The 24,373-nt window shown below is 55.4% G+C and overlaps 2 protein-coding genes across 13 annotated transcripts; one reads left to right on the top strand and one right to left on the bottom strand.

The window, feature by feature from the left end:
- Positions 1-1,046: 1,046 nt before the first annotated feature.
- Positions 1,047-9,096, top strand: Hmga1 (high mobility group AT-hook 1). Of its 10 annotated transcripts, none has more exons than XR_015045828.1 (6): positions 1,883-2,123; positions 2,364-2,484; positions 4,987-5,124; positions 6,332-6,415; positions 6,917-6,967; positions 7,861-9,096. XR_015045828.1 is itself a non-coding variant. In XM_085832654.1 (6 exons), exons 1-6 carry the CDS (start codon positions 1,968-1,970, stop codon positions 7,912-7,914), a joined length of 528 nt encoding a protein of 175 aa, XP_085688780.1. In that variant the 5' UTR covers positions 1,953-1,967; the 3' UTR covers positions 7,915-9,096. The 10 variants fall into 10 exon arrangements, 8 of the variants coding, with proteins under 8 accessions (XP_021005149.1, XP_085688780.1, XP_021005154.1 ...); XR_015045827.1 differs by having other exon boundaries at positions 1,890-2,123; positions 4,987-5,157; XM_085832654.1 differs by lacking the exon at positions 2,364-2,484 and adding an exon at positions 3,439-3,466 and having other exon boundaries at positions 1,953-2,134; positions 5,014-5,157.
- Positions 9,097-9,186: 90 nt separating this feature from the next.
- Positions 9,187-11,121, bottom strand: Smim29 (small integral membrane protein 29). Of its 3 annotated transcripts, none has more exons than XM_021149655.2 (5): positions 11,050-11,121; positions 9,958-10,146; positions 9,779-9,804; positions 9,543-9,648; positions 9,187-9,415 (listed from the first exon to the last, which is right to left on the bottom strand). In XM_021149655.2, exons 2-5 carry the CDS (start codon positions 10,066-10,068, stop codon positions 9,350-9,352), a joined length of 309 nt encoding a protein of 102 aa, XP_021005314.1. In that variant the 5' UTR covers positions 10,069-10,146; positions 11,050-11,121; the 3' UTR covers positions 9,187-9,349. The 3 variants fall into 3 exon arrangements, with proteins under 3 accessions (XP_021005314.1, XP_085688777.1, XP_085688776.1); XM_085832651.1 differs by lacking the exon at positions 9,958-10,146 and adding an exon at positions 10,180-10,291 and having other exon boundaries at positions 11,050-11,110; XM_085832650.1 differs by having other exon boundaries at positions 9,779-10,146.
- Between the last annotated feature and the right edge of the window lie 13,252 nt (positions 11,122-24,373).

The following is a 24,373-nucleotide window of genomic DNA, read 5'->3' as shown; positions in this document are numbered from 1 at the left end:
AAGCTTAAATATCACTGCAGAAGGAGAGGAATGGGATTCAGGGTGCGCAAGCCGAAGAGCACGGAGGTATCTGCATGGGGGTCAGTGGGCGGAACTGTTTGTTTCTGGAGTGGGCAAGGCAGGAGGGAGACAAACTATTGTGTTTGTTTGCCTACTTCTAGAGAGGGTCTTGGGTCGATTACAAAAACACAAGACACAAAACCGGCAGGTGAGCAAATCAGGACGAAGAGAAGCAGAAAAACACGATCAAGCCAGTTTACTAGAAGTGGGCCAAGCAATTGTCGAAGCTTTCCGAAAGCCCATCCAGGAAGGAAGGGTATCCTTTTCTGGTACACACAGGTCAGAGGCGGTGTCCGCCCAGGGGCCACTACTACGTCGGAGGAAAAGGGCCCGCGGGGCCATTCCCAAACTCTCCCCTTTCAACACCACAGCAAGGGCCTAGTGGCCTAGGCTGCTGGCAATGACCTGTACCATGGGAGGATGTGGGCTGGCGTTGGTGGGAGTTGGCAGCTTGCTCAGCCACACCTCGCTACGAAGGTCCCCAGAGTTCGCAGCAACTTCGAGCCCCTCCAGCCAACTCGGCTCGCGGGGCACAAAGATGGAGGGCGCGGCGCGCTTCCACCCCGCCCCGCCCCCACGGCGGTTGCACACAAAGGGGCAGCCGCTCCTCCCCCAGACTGCCCCGGCGCCCTAGGCTCCCCTCCACCCGTTGGGAACGCCCCTCCGTGACTTCCTCCTTCTCCAGGGGCACCCCTGGAACTGAGGGTCACCTGGACCTTGGTCCCGGACCCGCGGCCTGCCCGGGCCTCCCGCGCCTGACCGCTGCACCCCACCCCCACCGAGCACGTGCTGCCCTGCGCCCAGGGCGCCATCCTACGGCCCGGGGGTGGGGGGTGGGGGGAAGCCGGGCCCGCCGCGCTCCCCACCCCCCACCGGAAACATTCCTGAGGCATTCCTGAAACTGGGAGGGCCGCCTCCCCACGGCTCCCACCCCGCCTCCAGCCGGGCGCACGCTGGGCCCCCGCGTACCCTTCCACCGCCCGCGCGCCCCCCGAGGAGAGGGTTGACCGCGGAGGAAGGGGAACAGAGTTATGAGTCACAGTCGTGTGTCACTGGGCCCGCATTGCGATTCCCTGCATCACGAGAGGTGTGGAAAGGCCGACTCGGGGAACCGAGGTGGGGAGGTGCGTCCAAGGGCCCGCGCCCGGACTGCAGGGCGCGCCCCACCGCCCGCCATCTTCCCACTTAGGCTTCCTCCCGCCCAGCAACAAGTCTTTTGTTGACCCAGGCGACCGGAGGCGGGAAACTCGAACCCCTGCCCTCAAGGGGCTTCCAGGCGCCCCTTGTCTTAACTCGTAAGTCACGGGGGCGGGGAATCACACCAGAGGGACCTCGTGCTTCCTCAACACCAAGCAGCTGGTCACCCGTGGCTCCTCCCCGCGGGGTCCCGGCGAGGCGGCCAATCGCTCGGCTCCTTTGAAGCCTGCACCTGGGTGGCGGCCGTTACTAGATTTAAACCGTTGGCGTTGGCCAAGTTTCACGTTTGGGTTTCACAAGACTTTGTTTTTTTACGCGCCCGGAGGCCTCCGGAGACGCACACGCCGTCACCTGCTTGGCGGCAGAGGGGAACTAAGGAGAGGCCCTCGACATGGGCTCGGGGGGCGGCGTCCGGGCCTCGGGAAGCTACTTAGGGTACGCGTGGACGTCCGAGGGCACAGGCGTCAGCGCGCGCCTCCCCGCGAGGCCGGAGTCCACGGGGGCCTCCTGTAGGTGTGTCCCCGGGTCCCCACTTAGGCAGCAGGGCAGCCGTCACCGGTTCCTCCAACGCCAGGCTGCCCGGGAACTGTGAGAAACGAGGGCCGTCGGCGCGCGTGCCCGCGGAGGCCGCGCGCACAGAGGCGAGCTACCCGCGCGCGGCGGCGGCAGCTGGCGGGCGGCCGCCCTTTTAAATCCCCGGGCTCATTTGCATGGCCCCGCCCCCCGGTGACACGGCTGGCGCGGGCGGGCCCGTCCCCCCTGCCCCTGGGTCGCTCTTTTTAAGCTCCCCTGAGCCGGGGCTGCGCTCCTCTAATTGGGACTCCGAGTCGGGGCTATTTCTGGTGTTGGCGCGGCTCCAAGAAGGCGTGAGTTCGCCGCCGCTCGGGTGGCTTCTTTTTTTCCTGTAGGTCTAGAATCTAATCACATTATTATTTATTGAGGCCGCGCACGGGCCGTGCCCAGCTTCCTGCCCCTCGCCATCCTCCGGGGGAGCGGGATCCGTCAGTGTTCCCTCGCCCCAGCTCGGATGTGACACACATCCCCGGCGGGGGCCCGGGCGGCGCGCACGCAGCGGTCTCAGCGCCTCTGCCCTCTCCCGGTTTCAGATCCGCATTTGCGACCGGCGGCGGCGGCGGTGGCGGCAGAGCCCAGGCCGGTGCCCTGAGCCCAGCCACGCCGCACCCGGCAGCCCCGAGCGCGCCCCGCCGGCGGCCTGCGGAGCTCGCGGTGAGTGTCCGCGGCGCGCCCGGGGGGCCTGTGGCGCGCGCTGCCCGCTTTATTCCCAGGCCCCGGGCTTGCGCGGGCCGCGGGAAAGGGGAGGCCGCACTGTGCGCGCAGGCGGCGGGGCCGGGGTGGGTGTCCGCGGGGCGCCGCGTCCTCCGGTCCCCAGGTCGAGGGTGCCCGGGTCGCGACCGTGGGGTGCGGAGACCCCGGGGAACGGCGCGCGGAAGGGGAGGGGGCGCGCGACTGCGACGAGCGCCGCTTGTGCACCCAGCGGCGCCCGTGCACCTCGCGCTCGGCGAGCCCGGCCTCGGGGAGGGGCGCGCGCTGCGCAGCGGCGGGAGGTGGGCGCGCGCCCCCCTCAGCCAGGGAAGTTCTAGAAGTGCGGGGGAGGGGCCCGGCGACCCAAGATTCCTCTCTGGCCTCTCCTCCGCCTTTCCCAGGGTAGTGCTGTGCGTGGACGAGGCCGGATCGCGAGGGCCTGGGTTTCGGGGCTTCACCCCCCCACACACACACCTTTGGCCCTGCCCCGCGCCTCTTCAACCCCCAGGGCCAGGCCTGCCCTCCGCCCCCACAAACTGGTTCCTCTGCTTTGCTGGGTTCTGTTAGAACTAGTCCTTTCGACTCCCCGTTTCTGCCCCCCCTCCCTTTGGTTTTCATGGAGGGAGGAAGGGGTTTTTTCTTCCTGCGACTCGCACCAGGTTTCCTGCCCCCAAGGCGGGCTTGGGTGCCCCCTCTGGCAGGAAGTGGGGCCGGGCGCACCCGCGTGGCGGTGCATGTGGTTGGGGTGCGCCGTTTCCCGCGCCTAAAGGGCTCTGCGCCCCTCCCCCTCGTCCTAGCTCCTAGAAGCGCCGGCCTACAACCTCCAGGCCGGGACGCCGGCGAAGGCATCCTCACTCTGGAGTAGAGGGCGCCAGGGTCTTAACCTGCTTCTCAGTAAACAAAGTGGCGGTCTGTAAGCATTCCGCAAGAACCTCCATTTTACCAAGTTGCTGTGTGACCTTGGGCTATTGAGGGGTCTTCTCTGGGCTATTTAAAGGGGGAGGGGACCCTTAACAATAGGTCTGCCGGCATGTTACTCCTCTGGTAGTTCTTGCATAGTTACTGAAACATTGAGGAGCCACAGCGTGTGCACCCGTGTGAGAGACAGGCTGGAGGCCCAAGAGAGACACATGGGGCTTGGACCCCTAAATGTGACTTGGCCATGCCAGGCCTCCCTGATGTTCAGAAACAGGTGGAAGAGGTGAGGTTTTCCTTGGCCTCGCTGGACAGGGACTCTAAGCTTAATTCAATGGGGGCATTGGGGAGAGCAGGTGGTTTAGAGTCCCTAACGGCAAGAATTGGGGAGGCACCAGGTGGCAAAACAGTGTCCGGGAGACTGGCCAGGATCTCCAGGCAAGCTGGATGCATGCACGGTCTTTGGGACTGGGGTGGGCTTTCCCCCATGAGCCCCCTCTGAAGGGCCTCCAACAGACCTCGGTGTGAGGTCAGTGCTCATTAGCTGATTAATTTTGATGTTTGGTTTGAAGGACACCTGTGGTGTAATGTAAGGTTCTAATCACGGCCTGTAATTAGAGAACAGACCAAGCCACTAATGATGGGAGCTGGCCCAGCCACCCTGTTTAAAGGAGTCTCGAGTTTGAAATCTCGTAATAGAATAATGAGCAGAGTCTGCACCATCTGGGGTCTCTTGATGCTTGAGAATTAGGAAACCGTTAAGTGTTTTAGAAATCACAAGTTTTCAAAATGTTTTCCTGTCGTTGGGTCAAAATTATCCCGTTGCCTCAAATCTGGAATGAGGGTGGGGGTTGGGGGTGGGGCAACTTGCTTGGTAAGAGCACTGCCCAGTGTACAGGATGGGCCCTTGGTTAACTCCAGCCTTGTCCTCCACTGTGGCAGTGAGGTAGTTCAGCAGGTGCCATGGAGACTGTACCTTCACTTCTGCCCTCGTTAAGGACAGGCTGGGCTGATGCCTGAAGCTTCTCCTGGCCTCTTAAGTACAGGACACAGGGTCTTCTTGTGGCTGTCTCCCAACACACACACACACACACACACACACACACACACACACACACACACACACACACACACACGGTGCTGGACCTCAGTTAAGGGACTTCTTGGTACCCAGTCGCTACCCAGTCTTTTACTTGGAAGGGTCTGTTGAGAGTCTGCCCTTGCCCTAAGGTAGTCGCTATCTAAGCACAACTCCAGTTTCTCACAGAGACCCTTGGCTGCTCCCTCCCTCCGCACACGGCCACTCTCTATAGATCTTAAGGATCTTCATTTACTCTGGGTCTCAGGCTTGAGCTGCGGACTGGGACTTTCCTTCCTATTTCAACCCCTAACTAAGGGACAGGGTAACTTGCCCCAGGTCGCTCTGGGACTCTCTAGCAGGGTCTGAGCTGGCTATACCTCAGGGTCCCCACCCTTGGGGGGGTGGGCAGGGGTAGAGGGTGGAGGGAACACCTGTGTAACTGCTATTTTGTCTCCGTGCATCTCCCCCAGACTCACTGTGTGCTGCCCCACACATAGAGAAGGAGAATGAGCGAGTCGGGCTCAAAGTCCAGCCAGCCCCTGGCCTCCAAGCAGGAAAAGGATGGGACTGAGAAGCGAGGCCGGGGCAGGCCGCGCAAGCAGCCTCCGGTGAGTCCTGGGACGGCGCTGGTAGGGAGTCAGGTGGGTGTCGAAAGCTTTGCTTCTGTTTCCTTTCTTGGACTGGGGGAGTGGGGTGGGGGTCAGAGCTGTCTCTTTGCGCATGTGTGCCCCTGTGTATGCTTACTGCCCAGAGGTGTCCAGCTCAGTGTCTAAGGTCACAATGAAGGCAGCCATGTCTTAACATTCACCCAGAAAAGTGGGAGAATCAGAAAGACCAGACCTTGTCTTAATTTTTTTTTTTTTTAATTTGGAACCAACAGGCAGGCTTTGACCGGTGGTACACGGTTTTAAACAAATAATCAGATTCTTGTTCAGTTGCCCTCAGGGTTCTACTTCTGGTCTTTCCGTTTCTGCACTTCCCCGAGTCAGGTAGCTGTGTAGATGTCTGCTTACTTACCACCCACTTAGGCCCTGGCTCTGTAGTAGACATTGAGGTTCTTGGGGTGGGGTGGGGGTCCCTGAACGCCTGGCCTGTCTGTCTTCACAATGGAGATGTCCACCCTCTCCCAAGTGAGGAGAGGCTGTTGGTGGCCCTGCGAAAGTGACAGAGTCTGTCCTCAGCAGGTTGTCTTGGCTGGGAAAATCTGATGGGTGATGGAACTTAGCCGCTGTCTCTGGGCGGTGGTCATGGGAGCAGGCCTGTGCCCTTGCCGCCTGGCCTCCCGGTTGTGGAGAGGGTTTTGGATGAAAGTTTGCGGTCCAGGCTGGCTTCAGACACTGCGCTCCTGGCTCAGCTTGCTGGGTGCCTGGATTGATGAGGGGTGGGAAGCCCCAATGTTACTCTGGCCTCAAGAGGTTTCCCATGCAAAGACAAGGAGGGGCGCTAGAATCATGGCTGGTGCCAGACCACTGCTCTATGCTTGATTTATCTGACACTGCTAGCTAGGTGTTCCCCAGCAGGTGAGATCCGCTACAGCATGGGGCATTTTGCAGAAGACCAGAAACATAATATTAGTCACGTCAGGGCACCTAACTGTTTGCCTTGCTTGAGTGACAGCTCTCCCAGGGATCTCTGGTTTCTCTTTGGTCTAAAACTTTTAGAGGCTTGGGGGCAGGAGCCTGATGGGGGTGTCAGGCAAGTTTGGAGTCTCCATGGTGTGCCTGCTGCGTCTTCTGCAGACTCTGGGTTGGGGTGACCTAGGGGCCGGCACAGCTTGGTTGGTACTGTTTCCCTGACTGCCAGACATCTTTGCAGAAAGAGCCCAGTGAAGTGCCAACTCCGAAGAGACCTCGGGGCCGACCAAAGGGAAGCAAGAATAAGGGCGCCGCCAAGACCCGGGTGAGCCTCCTACGGGACATCCTGCACGTGTGCCGGGGTCATCTGGGTCCTGGCTAATTGTGGAAAGTGGGGTACCCAGGACAGTGGAGAATTAGCTTTTCAGGTCTGGGAGAAGGCAAGGTGGGCAGAGAGAGTAAAGGCCTGTGCCAGCTGTGGGCTGAGAATGTCGCCTTCGTTCATCCTGAGGACACGAAGTGTTCGTTCATGTGGGGAGGGCAGAGTCACGGTGGCATCAGCCTCAAAAATGTTCTTGTTTTTATTTTATTTTTTAACACACGACTCATATCCTCTGAGTCACTTGTGAAGTGGGGAGGAGGGGCGCGTGTATGTTGGGTGGGGGGTGTGGGCTGGTCAGTCATCAGCTGGACTTGGGTGGATCTGCTTGTGGGGTCCTGGGCTGTCCTGAGCCAGCCCCATCTCCGTCTCACTGGGCTTGGGTGTCCCTTGGGTTCTGTTCAGCACTTTGAACTTACCCTTATGTTTTAACCCCTGACCCTTCAGAAAGCCACCACAGCTCCAGGGAGGAAACCAAGGGGCAGACCCAAGAAACTGGTAGGTGCTCATCGTGTTTGCTGGGTGAAAGGTGGGTTAAGGATGCCCCAGAGTGGGCATGTTGAATGTCTGAGCATGTGTGAAGCATGTCACATAAGTTCAGGGTTACCTTCCTCTTCAGAGATCCCTTGTCTCCAGAAAAATAGTTCCTGATATCAGGTACTCACTATGGGAGAAGCCCTATGGGACCTCATTGGGCCCTCAGAAAGTGTCCTGTGTCCCCACCCCTTATTACTGTTACTAGGACCCTCATGGAAAGATCAGGAAGTGAAGATCTGGATAGGGAACCTGGGTACCATGCAGCCTTGTTTCTAAGCTGCCCAAGGCAAGGCCATTCATTCCCTGTGCTGAGCTGAGCCACCCCTGCCTTAAGTGGAGGGGCTGGGGGCCCCTGCTGGCGTGGCCCTGGGAGTGAGTAACAGGAAACTAGTTGTTTTTGGACTGTGCCTGGCACTGTGGGGGCTGTGGGGCCCTGTGGCGTCCTAACATTCCCGCCCAGTGAGGGCGTCCCTGGGGCTCGTCCTTCCTTCCCATCCTGGGAAGGGTCAGCCACTGGACACCCCAGGCCTTCTTAGAACCAGCCCTGCACCTGCCCTGTGCCGCCTCCTGGCTCCCGTTCTTGTCTCTTGCTCTTTTGCCCCCTCTCTGGAGAGCCACTTCCTCAACCTTTGGTATAGTCTCTGGGTCTGGCCTGTGAGTGTTTTGGTTTTTTTTCCCTCCCTTTAAATCCTTCGTTTTTATGAATGAAAGCAGCGTGGAGGTTGCTGAGTCACCCACACACTCAGCCCTGACTCATCCCCCTTCTGCAGAGGAAAGCCTGGGGGGGTGTGGGGGGAGAGAGGGGTGTTGGCTGAGAATGAAGGCCAGTCCTTGAGTCGCTCTGCCTCCCACAGGAGAAGGAGGAAGAGGAGGGCATCTCCCAGGAGTCCTCTGAGGAGGAGCAGTGATGACCACTCGCAGTGCCGCCTGCTCCATAGCCACTGAGGAGCAGCTATCCCCTGGGACTGGAAGCCCTGCTCCCAGGCCCCTCCCCGCCCCCACTGCACACTACCGCACCAGGCACCAGCTGCAGGCTCTGCTCCGTGGCACCCAAGGGAGCAGGATTCGGCTCAGTCCCTGTGCCCTTCTCCCGACACACCTGCCCCATCCTGACAAGGCTAACTTCCCATTTAGCCGCAGCCCGGCCTGCTGCGCACCTCCCTCAGAGCTGTGGCTCTCTGGGCGCTTTGTTTTGCAGGTCCTTTCTGCCCTGCTGTTCCTGGCTTCCCCGTAGAGGGTCCTGGGAGCATTCCCTGGCCTTAAGGGGCCCCAGCCCCATCTCATTCTAACAAGGCCCATTGGCTGACCTAGCAGCAGCAGTGTGGTCATTGCAGGGGATGCTTAGATCCCAGCATGTCCCCACCAAAGTGTCACCGGGTGGGTTTCTCAGCCCCTCCTGCCCCACCCTACAGAGATCCTGCACTAGGTTGGCTGAGCCCCTTGACAACAGGAAGTAGGATGATGTTGGCTCCACCCACTTTGCTGTTCTCACCTGAGACTAGACAGATGGGGTTACCACCCATCTCCGGAGTGAGGTCCTGTTCTCGCCTCCACCAAAGGCAAACGGGGCACCAACACGCTTCCCCCAGTCCACTCTAGGCTGTTCCTTTCTCCCGCAGGGCACTAAGGAGCTAGCCTTGCCGCCCCTCCTTTTCGCTCCTCCCTGCCCCCCATGGTTCTGGTTCCATCTTCTCCTCTGTTCACAAACTACCTCTGGACGGTTGTGTTGTTTTTTTTTTGTTCCATGTTCATTCTTAGATACCCACTATTGCTGCTGCTACCAGCGTCAGATGTTCATCCTCCTGACTTTGCCTGTATTCTCTCCCCCACACAATACACTCGAGGGGAAGGGGGGCTGGGGCGCAGCAGGCTGGTTACCTACCCCACACTAAGGAAGATGGGGGCCCGCCCCGTGGATGCTGCAGCAGAGTGAGGAGGGGGGCCCACTTTGATGGGAAAAGGGTGTAGGGCCACCTCCCCTCGTTCTGTGGGGGAGGGGTGGCCAGTATTTGTCCCAGCCTGGGGCTTCCTCCCTGGTTTCTTATTTGCAGTTACTTGAATAAAAAACAAATAGCCTTTTCTGGACAGTCTCTGGTGTGAGGAGCATTAACATAAAGGGGCGGGGCCGACTCTGGCCGCCTGCCCCACCCTGCAATGGAGTCCACCCCAAGGAGGGTAACTTGAAGCCACAAAAGTTTTTATTTACAAAACATATACATCTGGACCTGTCACCGTGGGAATAGGCTAGTGTGGAAGAGGCCTGTCCGTCCCTGGAAGGCTTGGCTTGGGGCCAGCTGTAGGTGCTCAGACTAGACATGCTCCTGTACCTATCTGGGTGGGTGGTCATGTCTTGATGTCCAGCAGGGGCACCCGCTTGTGCTGGTAGCTGCTCTGCCAGCCATGAACCACCTGTCAGGAAGAGCAAGACACTGCAGCCTCACTGCTGGCAAGTATTTGTAATGATGACCTATGACCTGGTTGCTTAGAGGAACAGCCTCCTGTTGCGACGTGGTTCTCAGCCAGAAATGTAACTCACCTTGGGGTCTCCCACATCAGATAGCAGCTCCTGCTCAGCTTCCTGTAGTTCTTCTGCAGGGTCATAGCTATACATGGGAAGCAGGTGATGGCGAAGCCGGTCCACCCTGGGAGCAGGAGGACAGGAACCTCAGCCCTGCTCTAGCTGGTGTCTCCTCCCCTCAAACCATTGGGCCAGAAAGGAACCCATTTCTGCTAGGGTAAAGGGTATTAGTATCAGGGAGTTAGGGCACTCACCGCTTTTTCTTCTGCACATACATTACCTGTAACAGAGACACGGTACTATGGAGGCTGGAGAGGTGAGCACTGCCCAGTCTCAAGACCCACTTCCACACCCTTAATAACAGCTGAAATGCTGTGGCCACCAAACCAGGCCCACCCGGCAGCCACCCCAGGCAAGTCTGAGGATTCCTTACCACGGCCACCACCACCCCGACCAGGGTGATGAGGAAGAAGGGCCCCAACACATAGCCCACCATAGAGTCGCTGTTGGCCTGGGGGGCATTGGGCACTGTCGTGTTACTCATGACATCAGTAGCCAGATGGCTGAATGGATGGACTGCATGGGCAGTGGTGGCCTCGGGAGGGCGCCTCCTCTGGGCTCCCTGGGGAGGAGGAAGGGAGGATATCAGCTGTACCTGTGGTGACAAGCAGGTCTGGAAATCCCGGGAAACTTAAAGCCAAACACTAATGACCCGGAGGTAACCAGACAGGCCCAGATCCCATCCAGGCTAGGTTCCGGCCCAGCGTCTACAAACAAGAGGGTGTGGCTTAGCTCGGGTGCCTGGTAGACATTTGCAGGTATCAACTGCTTGGGGAAGGTTAGGTGCAGGTGCACGGCTAAATGGAAAGAAATAGCTGGGCCTGCATTGCGGTGGAGGGGTGAGTTAGGATCATGTGAAGGGGTTCTGGTTCTGTTCCCCCACGGTACCAGGAAGGAGCCACAGGCCTGCATCCTTGTCCCTGGTGTAACCCTATCCACGGTCCTCAGCATCGCTCTCAGGTACGAGTGTGGACATTGTGTACAGACAGTATCTAATCTAGATGAGGTCACCTGCCTCTAGTACACCCGGGGCTCCGCCTATGTCACTCCCCTCTCGGCCAGGGCTGACAGGCAGAGGTGGAGAGGGTCGCCCCCATCGACAGAAACGCGATCATCCTCGGGCGGCGGCACTGAGATGGCCCAAGTTCCTGTCCCGAACTCTCAGAGAGAGGAAGAGGTACGGGCTGACTGCCTCATGTCCGTGGGTCAGTTTTGCCAGTTCCCAGTTGCGAGCTCCCCGTCTCAGGCCGAGGGGGGCGAACCAGAACCGGAAAGGTATGAGGCCACTCTTAGGATGCTGCTGGCCCGCCTGGGCGGGCCGATGGTTCCCAGCTGCGGGGAGGATCGGGGGTACTGGGGAGGGGGTATCGAGGGGCCGATGCCCGCTTGGATACCTTGGGACCCCGGCACCCCAAGCTGCTCCATGCGGGCGCGCTGCTGCCCATCCAACCCGGCCATGCCTTACCTCCCGCCGTGCAGCCCTGACAGCAACACCTTGGGTTGGCCCCGGCCCCGGAAGAGTCCTCCGGCGCGTGATCAAAGGACCCGGAGAGAAGGCGGGGCCTTGGCGCCCCAGTCCAGCATGATGGCCAATCCGGAGGCGGGTGGGCGGGCCGGACGGGGGCCTGCAGCGTCCACGCCGCGGCAGCAGGGGGCGACCGAGGGCCGCGCAGCGGGAAGGTTGCGGGGCGGCGCGCTTTCCAGGCTGCACACGGACGGGCGGGGCCAGTGGTCACGGTAGGATCCCGGCGACTGGTCGTCCGCGGGTAGAGGCGGTGGCCGAGGGCCTCTTTACTTTCTGTCCCCGCGTCTTCAAAGCAGGTTGCCGTAAAGCTGAGGTGATGGCGTGGGACTGGAGCCCAGCACATCCCTGTGGCAGGAATGCTAAGCTCCTTGAAGTACTTTTCCCACTGTGCGATGAGGGGAAGCACAGATGGAGCAGCGGGGTCACTTGCTTGAGTCACGGGCAGCTCAGTAAGCCCGTGTCCAAGCTGTGATCATCTGATTATTAAAGTTACTCAGACTGGACAACTCTGAGTAAGAAGATCACGTTTGGGGGGAGAGATGGCTCAGCGGTTAAGAGCGCTTAACTACTCTTACTGAGGACTCAGGTTAGGTTCCCAGCACCCACGAGGTGGCTCACAACCATTTCCAGAGGATGCAATACCCTCTTCTGTGCCCCGAGAACACTAGGCAAAGCAGGTGAAACCGGCAAGGCACACATCAACACGGGATGCAACAAAATTTATTTATTTATTTATTTACTCCCTAAGTCTCATGGTGATCATCCTTGCAGACATGGAACTCTCTGTGCTTGTGTGTGTGAGCCTCCTGGATACTAAAATGGGCATGTATCACCATGCTGGGGGAGAGAGCCCCCTCCCTCTTTCTCTTGTATCCCTGACATCTTGAATTCCTGATTCTCCTACCTTCAGGTCACCTCCTAAATGCTGGGATCCCAGGCTTCCTGAATGGTAGCCAAGCGTTCTACCAACAGCTACCTCTCTTTCTCCCTCCCACCCTTTCTCCTCCTCTCCCCTCTCTCCCTCCTCCTCACCTCCATCTACCTCTCCTTTCTACTGCCAGAGTGTTGAGATTAAAGGCCCGTGCATCACACCAGCAGGACATACATATAATCACAGCATGGAACCCACACTTACTCTGAGTGGGTATTATGGTTTATGTATATATACCTATATAGAGTCCTGCTCCAGGCCTCTTCTCCCCCTGCCTAGGTTGAAAGCCACTAAGATTGGTGGTACCGAAGCAAAGCCTCCCGAGTCAATCAGATGGTAATCAGGACAAGGGGCAGCCTAGGTGTCCTATTCTTGCAGAGAAACCCCAAGGGGCAGATGTAAGGTACCTTGAGCTAGCCCCCCGTGCTACTTCCTGCCTGCCATGTGGTTGTGAGTGAGTTCCTCTGTCTGGCCCTGCCTGGATTTCCTCCGACCCTTCTGGAGAAGGTCAGGTGCAGAGGTAGACCCAACAGGGAAGCATGGCCGACAGGAACCTTGACAAACTTCGTCCTCAGACAGCTCCACCTGACTGGGGGTAGGATGGGGAGAGGGAAAGAATCAATGAAACCCCTCAGCCTGGAGGTTGCAGGGGCATCCGCTGTCACCTTCAGCAAAGAGACACCTTAGGCTTTAGACCTTCAAGGATGGCCGAGGTTTTAGAAGCGGGCTCCTTCCTCGGTTGTCCAGATCCCCAGCTTGTGTTTGTCCTCGGGACTTTTGCAGCTTAACTTTTCTTTTCTCTAGACTTCTCTGCTGCCATCTCCGGAGTTCTGTGACAGCTGTGCGCTACAAGGCATCCAGCATATCTGGAAGGCTAGTTCATGTATTCAAAGGGCCAGGGTCCCGAGACCCTGGCCTTAATCCTAGAACAGAAACTCTGATAAACTAGGGAGGGCAGGGAGCAGCCTGATGCCCCGGGCAGTGTGACAGCCAGCATCTTGTGAAGGACAGGGAACATGGTGGGTTCGGGGTCTCTTCCTGGATGCTCTGGGCTAGCAGCTGTTCCAGAGCTGCATTTATCATTTTACATTCAGATTTTTGGGTTTTGTGTTGTGTTTTGGTTAAGGTGTCTATTGCCGTGATGAAACACCACAACCAAGGAGCAAATTGGGGAGGAAAGGGTTTTCATAGCATTGTCATCAGAGGAAGTTAAGAGAGGCACCCCAATGGGGCAGGAAGCTGGAGGCAGAAGCTGAGGCTGTGGCCATGGAGGGGTGGTACTTACTGGCTTACCCCTCACCATGGCTTTCTCAGCCTGATTTCTCAGAGAACTCAGGACCACCAGCACAGGGATGACGCCACTTACAGTGGGCTGAGCCCTCCCCCATCAATCATTAATGAAGAAAATGCCGAAATGGCTTGCCTACAACCTGATCGGATGGAGGCGTCTTCGTGACAGAGGCCCTCTCCTCTCAGATGACTTTAGCTTGTGTGAGGTTGGCACAAAACTAAGCAGCACAGTGTGTGTGTGCTGTGAAGGGTCGGACCTAGGACCTTAGGCACACTTTAGGTACCTCCTGCGGGTGCCCTGCCACTGAAGGACACCCCAGGCCCACTCCTTTTGCTTGCCTCTTTACCCAGGCTGCATCTGAGGTCATTGTTGGGACTGGAGTGACCATCCTGAAGGTCCTTTTTGATCTGAGCCCTTCCACACAATACTTGCCAAATAAAAGAAACCAAGAAGGCTGGGCTGTTGCCAGGTGACACAACTTCACAACATGCTCAGCAAGGCACAGGTCCAGGAAGCCAAAGGCAGTCAGGACCGGGTGTCCTTCATATGGACGGACCTAAGAGACCAGTGCTGAAGCTCTGTGCAAGGTACTTGCTTAGGATGCGAGAGGTCATGTGTTCCATTCCCAGCAATCCTCAAAAACCACTTTAAAATACCCAGAGGAGCAGGTATGGTGGCACACATATTTAGTCCACAGCTTTCAGGAGGCAGAGGTGGGCAGAGTTTGAGCTAGCCTGGTCTACATAGAATTCCAGGGCAGCCCGGAGAAAAACCCTGTACCAAATAAATAAACAGAATGAAAAAACCTGGAGGTACTGTGAAGAGGCAGGAAAAGAAACCAGCTCAAGCAGAGGCAGTCGGATTTCTGAGTTCAAGACCAGCCTGGTCTGCAGAGTGAGTTCCAGGACAGCCAGGGCTACACAGAGAAACCCTGTCTTGAAAAACAACAACAACAAAAAGCAGAGGAAGAAGGATCCCATCTCAGCTTCTCATGCACTATATGCTGCCTGGTTAGTTTTTTCTTCCTTCTTTCCTTCCTTCCTTCCTTCCTTCCTTCCTTCCTTCCTTCCTTCCTTCCTTCCAAGATTAGGATTGCATGTAGCCCAGGCTAGCCTCAGGTTCGTTATGTAGCTAAAGGTGGGCCGCCTGGCTCTGTCTGAGTGAACTCCCAGCGTGTGTATCCATGACTGGCTGCCCCTCCATCCTACCATTGGTTGTTTTAGAGTTGGGGGCTCTAATCTCCAATATTACAAGCATATTGTGAGCCCCATGGGAAACGGGACAGTCCAGGCAAAGCGTCAGTTTCAGGTCCTCAACCCTACTCTAGGGTAAAGGGTCAGGGGGCTCCTGCACATGCGCCACAACAGTCGCTGGCCCTGGAGCTTGTGGAAGTGGGCATGGCCTTTGTTCCGGATCTGTTTCTTCTTGTCAGCTCATCCCTGCGGTCCAGAATTCTGCCCGTGCCCCTGGGCTTGTGGCCATGTTACCCCAGTTCTTCCAGCTAAGCAAGCTGCGAGTCTGTCTTGTGTCCCGGCGTCTGACCCTGCTCTGCTCCGCTAGCCTCTTACTCCTTAAGTTTCCTCCCTTCTTCCATGGCCCCCAAGGTAGCTTGTTTTGCACCAAGGTGCTAGGAAAGCATGCGCACTGCCTCTCTCTGTGTTGGGATGCACTGAGTGGATAGAGTGATTGTTGCTGGTTACAAATTCTATTTACTGTGTCTTCAAGATGCCACTCGGCTCTGTTTCCTCCCGCGCGAATTTCCAAGGAACCTGCTTTGCAACCCCCAGCTATGGTGGCGGGGAGCCTCGCCTCTCTGAAAGCACCTCGGAACGGGGGCATGTCCAAGGGGACACAGTCCAGTTTAGAGGCAAAGATCTGAGAGGCTTCCCAAAGTGGGACACTGAGCATGTGAACAGGAAACACAGCGGCGGCGGCGGCTAATGCATCTGGGGAACTGCAACAAGTTCCAGGACCAGTCGGTCACCAAAGGCAGTGCTGCAGCACCCAATATGGTGGCCACTGCCATGTAAGGTCCCAGCTGGCCTTCCTGCCAGGCCCTCTGGCCTCAGTTTACCATTTTCACAGCACTGCCCACCATGTTACAAAACCAACAAAGTCACCATCACTAAGCACAGCCTGGGCCAAGGTGTTTCCTCATCCTCAGAAAGCCTCAGATGTTTCCTCCTTTGGGAAGGACCCACCTCACCCCTGAGCCTTTTCTGCTAACGCTGAAGATCTTCCTTGCATACCCTAGGCAAGTTTTCCGCCAACCTACCTGCCCTCTCTGGACTGAAACGATGCAGAAGAGCCTGCCCTTGCTCCTGAGTGCTGGGAGTAAGGGCGTTGTATGTTAGTTACTGTACCGGGCTTAAATTTCGTTTTTCTGTGTCCATGTTTGTGTGTGTCCATGTTCCATAGTGGGTGTGCGGAGGTCAGAGGAAAACTCATAGCAACTGGCTCTCTCTTTCCATATGTGGGCCCTAGGGACAAAACTCAGGTCATCAGGCTTGGTGACTTATGCTTATTACTGGCCAAGCCATCTCACCAGCCCTTTGCTGCTTGTTTGTCTATGTATTTACTTATCTGTCTGTCTGTCCGTCCTTATGTCCACCCCCCCCCACCTATGTGTTTAAGACAGTCTAATGTAGTCCTGGCTACATTCCTGGAACTCATATAATATGTAGACCAGACTGGCCTCAGAGTTACAGCTGCTCCTGCCTCCCGAGTGCTGGGATTAAAAGTGTGCACCACCAAGGCCCAGATTCATTTTATTTCTGAGACAAGGTTTCACTCACTAAGTTGCCCAGGCAGGTCTTGAAGTCACTCTGTAGTCTGGGCTACCCTTAAACCTTCAATTATTGTGCCTTGGCTTGCCGGGCCCTGTTTGACTGCATTGTTGCTTCTGTCTGTCTGTTGTTACTAGTGAGCTGAGCACCCTCCTGCCAAGCTATGGCAAAACTGCCACCAGGAACAACCTAAAGATAGGATGGCTGCTTTTTCTTGTGTGTGCACGCTCATGCACGCACCCACATGAGCCTGTTCAAGTGCTTAGCTGTTTAAGCCATAGAGGACAAGCAACAGAGAGCAAATCAGCCAGGTGCCAGGGACAAGCAAACCCGGAGAATAGCCAGCCTCCAAGGGACCCATTTCTTCCAGCTACATTTACAGATTTCCAGACCCTTCCAAAATACTGCCACTAGCTTGGGCTTGGGCTTTTTTTTTTTTTTTTTTTTTAAAGATTTATTACACACACACACTGTGGCTGTCTTCAGACACACCAGAAGAAGGCATCAGATCCCATTACAGATGGTTGTGAACCACTATGTGGTTGCTGGGAATTGAGCTCAGGACCTCTGGAAGAGCAGTCAGTGCTCTTAACCACTGAGCCACCCCTCCAGCCCCCAGGACCTGGGCTTTTATCATGAGTCAGTGGGGGATACCGTATAACTACCCCATCATACCCCACCCTAGCTCTGGTGCCACACACATCGCTTATGAACACAATGACTGAGGCTGGCAAATCACAGAGACCATGGACGACAGAGCGACATCAGGTCTGCCTCCTGAGCTCCCGCATCCCCCAGCCTTCCTTTGCTTCTGTGGTCCAGACACAGCCCCTCCGACCCTGACTCTTCAGATTGTTACCTCTCCCTTTTCATGCCATCTTTCACCCACGAAGGTGCATCTGCATGGGTACTGTGTCTCCTGCTGGGGACTGGTTCTAATGCTTTGATTTAATCAGGAATCTGCCTGTCCAAACGCTGAAGGACCTTCCCAACTGCTTTTGGATCCACCGTTAAAGATGTCAGCAGCCGAGCCGGGCGTGGTGGCATACACACCTTTAATCCCAGCACTCGGGAGGCAGAGGCAGGCGGATTTCTGAGTTCGAAGCCAGCCTGGTCTATAGAGTGAGTTCCAGGACAGTTAGGACTATACAGAGAAACCCTGTCTCCACCCCCCCCCTCCCAAAAAAAGATGTCAGCAGCCAATGGCTGGGCAAAGGGAGATGGGGTGGGACTCTTAGATTTGTGAAGGCCAGGAGGCAGGGGAGGAGAGAGGAGAGTCGCCATGACCTGGGAGAGTCGGATCAGATTTAGAGCTGCAGAGAGAAGATCTCTGAAATGTAGGGGAAAAGGGAAGCTGGCCCAGAAGCAAGTGTCTCGGACAGCATAGACCAATGGGCCTCACGGAAGATAACAGAGTAGAGAAGTTAAAAGTAGATTCAGACCGTGTTGAGACAGGGGTACCAGAGGGAAAAGTATGCTAGCCGCAGGAGGATTAGAACTGCCCAGCCTTTGAGTAGCTAAGGCATTTCAAAAATAAGCTCATGTGTGTGTATGATTTAAGGATCTAAAGAGCTCAGGGGCCGGGTGGTTGGAAGCACCACCCGCCAGGAGCATAAGGCTGAGTAGGCAAACTCCAGGTTACAAAGTCCCACATGTAGCACACTCCTGGTATTCAGGACACTGAGCTGAGGCTCATGGCTGCAGCCTCAGAGATTCTCTTATTGGCTGGGTGTCATAAGACCATGATGAGAAAACTAACCGTTCAGACCCCAAGTCAGCTCGCACCAAAAAGGCCGTGGCTTACAACGGGCTTTTTCCAGCACGGTGACCAGAACGTCTACAAGGGCTGGCAGGAATGTGGAACCTGCTTTCCTCGGGGTGAGCCCCCCCCCCCCACCGTCCCTGTATGTCTAAGATATAAATCCTGGTCAGTTTGCAGGAAGACAACCTTACAGTTACCCCAAGAATTACCTCAAACACTGATGCTTTAGTCAGTAAGATGTAGGTCAGAGGAGGTCTTTTTTTTTTTTTTAAAGATTTATTTATTTTATGTATGTGTGTACACTGTTACTGTCTTCAGACACACCAGAAGAGGGCATCCGATCCCATTTTTTTTTTTTTTTTTTTTTTTTTTTTGGTTTTTTCCAGACAGGGTTTCTCTGTGTAGCCCTGGCTGATCCTGGAACTCACTCTGTAGACCAGGCTGGCCTCGAACTCAGAAATCCACCTGCCTCTGCCTCCCAAGTGCTGGGATTAAAGGCGTGCGCCACCACGCCCGGCCTTAGTTAGGGTTTTACTGATGTGAATAGACACCATGACCAAGGCAAGTCTTATAAAAAAAAACAACATTTAATTGGGGCTGGCTTACAGGTTCAGAGGTTCAGTCCATTATCATCAAGGTGGGAGCATGGCAGTATCCAGGTAGGCATGGCGCAGGCAGAGCTGAGAGTTCTATGCCTTCATCCAAAGGCTGCTAGTGGAAGACTGACTTCTAGGCAACTAGGGTGAGGATCTTATACCCACACCCACAGTGACACCCATTCCAACCAGGTCACACCTATTCCAACAAGGCCACACCTTCAGATGGTGCCACTCCTTGGTCCAAGGATATACAAACCATCACACTGGGAATTGAGCTCTTAACCATTGACATCTCTCCAGCCCCAAGAGGGAGTCTTTTTAACACCCCAGTTACAACTACAGGACAGTTGGCTCGTTCCTCAGATTCGCACCTGCAATCCCTGCTAAGGAAGCTGAGGTAAGATTATGAGTTCAGGGCTGGTGAGATGGCTCAGTGGGTAAGAGCACCCGACTGCTCTTCCGAAGGTCCAGAGTTCAAATCCCAGCAACCACATGGTGGCTCACAACCATCCGCAACGAGATCTGGTGCCCTCTTATGAGTCTGAAGACAGCTACAGTGTACTTACATATAATAATAAATAAATAAACCTTTAAAAAAAAAAAAAAGATTATGAGTTCAAGGCTGTTCCTTGTACATAGGATCCTGTCACCGGGAGGCGATGGCTCTGTGAGATTCAGGATCCCCAGCCTGGTCTACAAAGTGAGTTCCCAGGGCTACACAGAGAAACCCTGTCTCAAAAAACCAAAAGAAACAAAACAAATCAGTATTTGACACACGTCTTTCGGGGCCTGTTCTCTTCTTCCCAGGGACTTCCTGAGTTGTTCTTAAATTATTTGTTTGTTTATTGTCACCCTGGAGGGAGGGGCTACGCTCTCATGTGTGTCACAGTGTAGGTGTCAGAGAGCGGCTTTATGGACCTTTCAGCGTCCACCTTGTCTTTAGTTCTTGGGAGCAACTGCCAGTCATTCAGACATGAACAGCCATCCACCTGCCTTTATCCACTGAGTCACATGACCCATCCATCTTCTGATCCCACTGTGCTTGCCCTCCCTGTCACCCCCACCCCCACCCCCTTTGCTGGGTTCTTGAGGTCAAAGATGGTCCCATGAAAGTCTCTCACTTTGCCATTCAGGGAACTGGAACAGGTACCACAGGCGCTGGGGCAGTTAGGGCCTGTTTAGTCTCCTGTCTGATGAAGGCACCGACATGCATGGGGCAGACCGCCCTCACCCTGTGCTAAGGACAGGCCAGTCATACCCAGCCGGGACAAGGCTCAGCACAGCTTGGCCGTGTTGAGGGTGGGGCAGCATTCAGTAAGCTCTGGCTCCCTGGCCCCAGTATGGAAAAAGGTGGCTTCCCTGTTTGCCATTGAGATGTGGGCTTCACTCTGTAGGCCATTCTGACTTCAGGTTTATAGGACAGACCACCATACCGAGCTTGAAGAACAGTTTTAGTTTAATGAAAAACAGTATAATGAGGTCTGTTTATAGACACACACACACCCCCCAAAAAAACCCCAAAAAACCCATGCTGGAGAATTCTGCATTCATGCACTGGTGCACTCCTGAAGCAGGGGGTCATGAGGCAGCTGCTCTTGAAGACTAAGCCTGTAGAAGCCATATCTGTGAGGCTATGTCGACTAGGGAGAGGGGCTATGGGGTGGATGGGAATAAAAGCCGTAATAAACAGCCTGCTGTGACCAGATAACCCACCCATCCCTTAACACAATTGGGTCTGGTTTCCTGACCCGGTGAGTGGAAGAGAGGCTTCCAGGACAGAAGACCTTCTGCGGAGGACCTTGTGCAGAAGTGAAGTGCAGCCCAACGGATGCTGACATCATCTGGGTGATGATAAAAGTCAGCTCAGGTCACCTCGCTGGCGGAGCTACCACTGCCTCATGGCAGGAGGGTAGTCCCTGAATAGTACTGGCAGACTCCACCATGGGATAGCTGCCTGTCACATCAGATGCCCTGCTCCCAAGTTCAGATCCCTTGTGCTCCCATTGTCAGCACTGGGTTCTCCCTCACGACCCATCTGTTTTTCATTTTATTTTTGAGATTATATCATTCTCTCTTCCCTTTCTCCCTCCCATGCACGACCCCCTCCCCCTTTTTTTTTTTTTTTTTGGTTTTTCAAGACAGGGTTTCTCTGTGTAGCCCTGGCTGTCCTGGAACTCACTTTGTAGACCAGGCTGGCCTTGAACTCAGAAATCCGCCTGCCTCCCGAGTGCTAGGATTAAAGGCGTGTGCCACCATGTCCGGCATGACCCCTTTTTATGGTTTTCCTGGTTTATTGTTTGAGAGAGAAAGCCTCTCTCTAAACCTTGAGCTCACTGATGGAGCTAGAGGGCTGGCCAGCAAGCCCTGGGAATTCTTTTTGGTTTTTTGTTTGTTTGTTTTTTGAGACAGGGTTTCTCTGTGTAGCTCTGGCTGTCCTGGAACTCACTCTATAGACCAGACTGGCTTCGAACTCAGAAATCCGCCTGCCTCCCAAGTGCTGGGATTAAAGGTGTGTGCCACCACGCCTGGCTGGAGCCAGCTTGGCAGGAGGAGGGTGGGGAGCACGGAGCAAGGGCATCACTCACAAGGGTGAGCATTAGCTTCTGCAGAGGGGGCTGTTGAGAAGTGCTCTGCCAGACTCCTACTTGTGGGGCTGAGTGATGGCACGTGCCACGTGCAGAATACTCCTCTGCCCCCAACACCCAGCCCAGCCCAGGGACAAGGTGTGGAAGAACCGAGGATACTGCATGGAAGGCAAAGGGGAAAACTCAGCTTCCTTCTGCTTTCTCAGGATAGATTCCATTTCTTGCAGAGCCAGAGAGGACTGCCAAGGCCTCCCCAGCAGGGCTCTGAGGACACCGGGAAAGGGGCCAGGCTGGGCTGGCGGTGAGAGCCGGTGAGAGGAAACGCTGGACTTTCCAAGAAGTGACAGGCGACAAGGCAAGGCTGTTTCTCTCCTAGCCAGGGGGCAGGAGCGTTAAGGGCCACAACAACCCTTCCTTCCCTCCAGGGGCCACTCCCAGCTCACTTGGCATTACTTATGTGTCTCCTTCGGTGACTGTGTGGCCTATCAGTTATCTCTGTGTCCCATGTGAAGCCCCCAGGTACCTGGCCTGAGTCTCCGTCTCAAGACTAAACTTGACCATTTAGCTTTAGCTAAAAAATCTAAAGGGGCAGGAAAGATAAACATGGAGGCTACTTTGCCCCCATGAGGTGAGCCCCAGCCACTGTAACCTTTCTGCTACAGAGGGGAGCAGAACTAGGGCCCTCAGACCCCATACCCACATGGGATGAAGGCAAGACCTCCGAGCTAGGCAACCAGGCTCAAGATGCTCCTGCCCAGCCGGCCTCAGCGATGGTAGCCATCTGTGCTACAATTTTACTTTTAAACACCAACCTTTCCTTTGATTATGACCAGCTGTAAGTGTTCCGGCCATAAAAGCCAGAGCCAACGCTCACAGAACCATTCCATGGGCTGTTTAGTTTACAACAAACCAAACCAATTACTTCTGTCGCTTGCAGTGCCACACTGCACAGAACACCATAGCCTGTCAGCTGTCGGCTGTGGGCCTCGAGTCCGTTCTCCCCTCCCTTTTGCTCTCTGAGAAAGGCCTCCTTGTTCCATCTGCACTGCAAGGTTTTCCCAAGCTTGGCCTGTATCTCCAAAATAGCCTCCATCGTCCACTGAGAAAGTCCGATCTCTTCAACTGCAGGCAGGCGAGGAGCTACCAGCATGAGATGTCTCTCCTTAGTGGCCTAAGAGGAGCCACTTTACCCCACAGCCAGGAGTTTGAAGGCCCAACCAACCACCAGACTGAGGCACCTCATTCTTTTCCCTATGAGGTTAGAAAGACTTCTTTAAAGCCAGGCAAGGTGGTGCACTCATGTCTTTAATTCCCAGTGCTTAGGAGTCAGAGGCAGGTGAATCGCAAGTGAGGCCAGCCTGGTTGATCTACAGAGCAAGTTCCAGGACAGAAAAACTGCAATAAACAGAATAAAGGTCCTTTCCAGCATTGTCTAGTAAGAAGTGAGATAAGAGTCAGGGCTCACAACTGGTTCTTTGTAAGTGACGAAAAACCTGGATTGAGCAAACAGCTGGCCACCAGGGAAGGGGAAGGCGATGATGACGTCACCCTTCTAGCGAGCCCCTCCCCAGGACTTCCTCCTCCCCAGTGGAGGCCCTCTGGCCTGAGAGAGGACAGTCTCCTCACTGGGCTCTTGTCCTTAGGGCATATGCCAAATTCTAAGGCTCGGTAACACGCCCCGAACCATTGTATAGGGAGCTTTAGGGACAGGAGTGACTCTTAAGCTTCATGTCATATAGCCAAACCCACAGGACTACTGGACTTCACTCAGGTGTGGCCCAAATACCACAAATGAAAAGGGGCCAGGTGGACGCACCAGCCTGCACTGTGGGGAAGAGGCATCCCTCCCTTGGGTCCCCGATCAAGCTCCCGCATCCCGAGTCGGGCAAGAAGCTTGTGGGCTCATGCAAAGCCTCGGCCACACAGAGCTGTGGACAGTGGGGAAGGGGGCCTAGGACCCACAGCACAGAACACCCTCAGGTGGCAATGCCTCTGAGAACACCTCTGTCCCAATGCCATAAAGTGACATGGAAATCAGCTTCCTGGACACGGGGTCCGCTCGTGGACACTCCAAATGATAGGGTGCTCACTAAAAGGCAACCAGAGCCGGAAGAAACAGGCCCCACCCAGGAGAGCGGGTGCAAGTGCCTTTCGAAAGAGCCAAGTGGCTTCCCTGTTCCCCAAGCACTGATGGGCTGCACGGCTCTGCCTGCCCCCCTTGTCAAGAAGAGGACTGTTTTTCTGAATCTTAGACAGAAAATATTGTTAACTAGAGCTAACTCCCCTTTTTCTTAAAAGGAAAAAAAAAAAAAAGTATTTCTTTAGGTTTTCTTCCCCATTGATTCTAAATCTTATCTCAACTAAGATATGCTCAGAGTATACTCTAAAAATCGTGAAATCAGCCAACTACAACAAAACTCACACTGCCTGGCTCAGTGTGGTGGCACAGGCCTTTCTCCTCACCCCAGCACCCTGGAGGCAGAGGCAAGTACTCTGTGAGTTCAAGACCAATCTGGTCTACATAGTGAGTTCCAGAACCAGCAGGGTTACACAGTGAGATCATATCTCAAACCAAACCAAACCACACCACGGTGCTTCTTCAGGCCTTTCTGTGACCCAAGAGGCGGATGTTGCTTGGGCTGAGGTGTTTTTAAAATGAAGATGGGACTCTAGCAAAGGTGTGGACCAACACAGAATACAAGTGGGCACGAGTGAAGGACAGCATACTACACACACACAGGGATGCACAAGGGGCAAGCCCATCTCTGAGCTGCAGAACCAGCCTCCGGGGAGAAGCGGGCAGGATCCTGTGAGCTGGCTTCTCCTTAGCAGCGAGCCCAGAGTCCCAGCTCCTAATCCACACACAGTTATCTCTGCCTCTCACTAAGAAACCTCGCCACACAGTGACACTTACAAACTACTGACCTACTCACTCCCAGGGGAAGTGACTCACCCTGCCCCCTGTAGGAAGCAAGACCACCAGCAGGCCTCTCTGTCTTGTCTGCATGTGCTCTGGGGCACAAGGCCCAGGATGGGAGCCAATCCTAGGATTCCGGCAGTCTCTTGGCTAATGACACTCCCACAGGTCTCATCCAGCTGAGGACTTGGGCAAGGTGGGCAACACAGGGAGCTTCTCCATGCGGCACTGACAGGGCCGTTGATTCGCTGTTCTGCTCTGTGTTTGTGCTGAGAAGACCAGGGCTCAGGTCGCGTGTCCCAGTGGCTGCAGTTTTTGGGACACTACTACAGAAAGTCTAACATGGCCGATCATATTCTTTATTGGTCCGCCTCCCTCTCTTAAAAACTATGG

This window comes from Mus caroli, unplaced genomic scaffold (genome assembly GCF_978045245.1).
Source record: "Mus caroli unplaced genomic scaffold, Mus_caroli_1 scaffold_18, whole genome shotgun sequence".
NCBI lineage: Eukaryota > Metazoa > Chordata > Mammalia > Rodentia > Muridae > Mus > Mus caroli.
Note: the sequence above shows the minus strand (reverse complement) of the source record. Positions and strands in the feature narration are given on the sequence as shown.

Excerpts from the sequence above, each read along its gene's own strand:
- Hmga1 (XM_085832654.1), top strand. The coding sequence starts at position 1,968 with ATGGCCCCGCCCCCCGGTGACACGGCTGGCGCGGGCGGGCCCGTCCCC. Across the intron at positions 2,135-3,438 it reads CAAGAAGGCGTGAGTTCGCC|CATTCCGCAAGAACCTCCAT; the intron begins GCCGCTCGGGTG and ends GCGGTCTGTAAG. Across the intron at positions 5,158-6,331 it reads CGGCGCTGGTAGGGAGTCAG|AAAGAGCCCAGTGAAGTGCC; the intron begins GTGGGTGTCGAA and ends ACATCTTTGCAG.
- Smim29 (XM_085832650.1), bottom strand. The coding sequence starts at position 10,068 with ATGAGTAACACGACAGTGCCCAATGCCCCCCAGGCCAACAGCGACTCT. Across the intron at positions 9,649-9,778 it reads TATGTGCAGAAGAAAAAGCG|GGTGGACCGGCTTCGCCATC; the intron begins GTGAGTGCCCTA and ends TCCTGCTCCCAG. Across the intron at positions 9,416-9,542 it reads CTGATGTGGGAGACCCCAAG|GTGGTTCATGGCTGGCAGAG; the intron begins GTGAGTTACATT and ends TCTTCCTGACAG.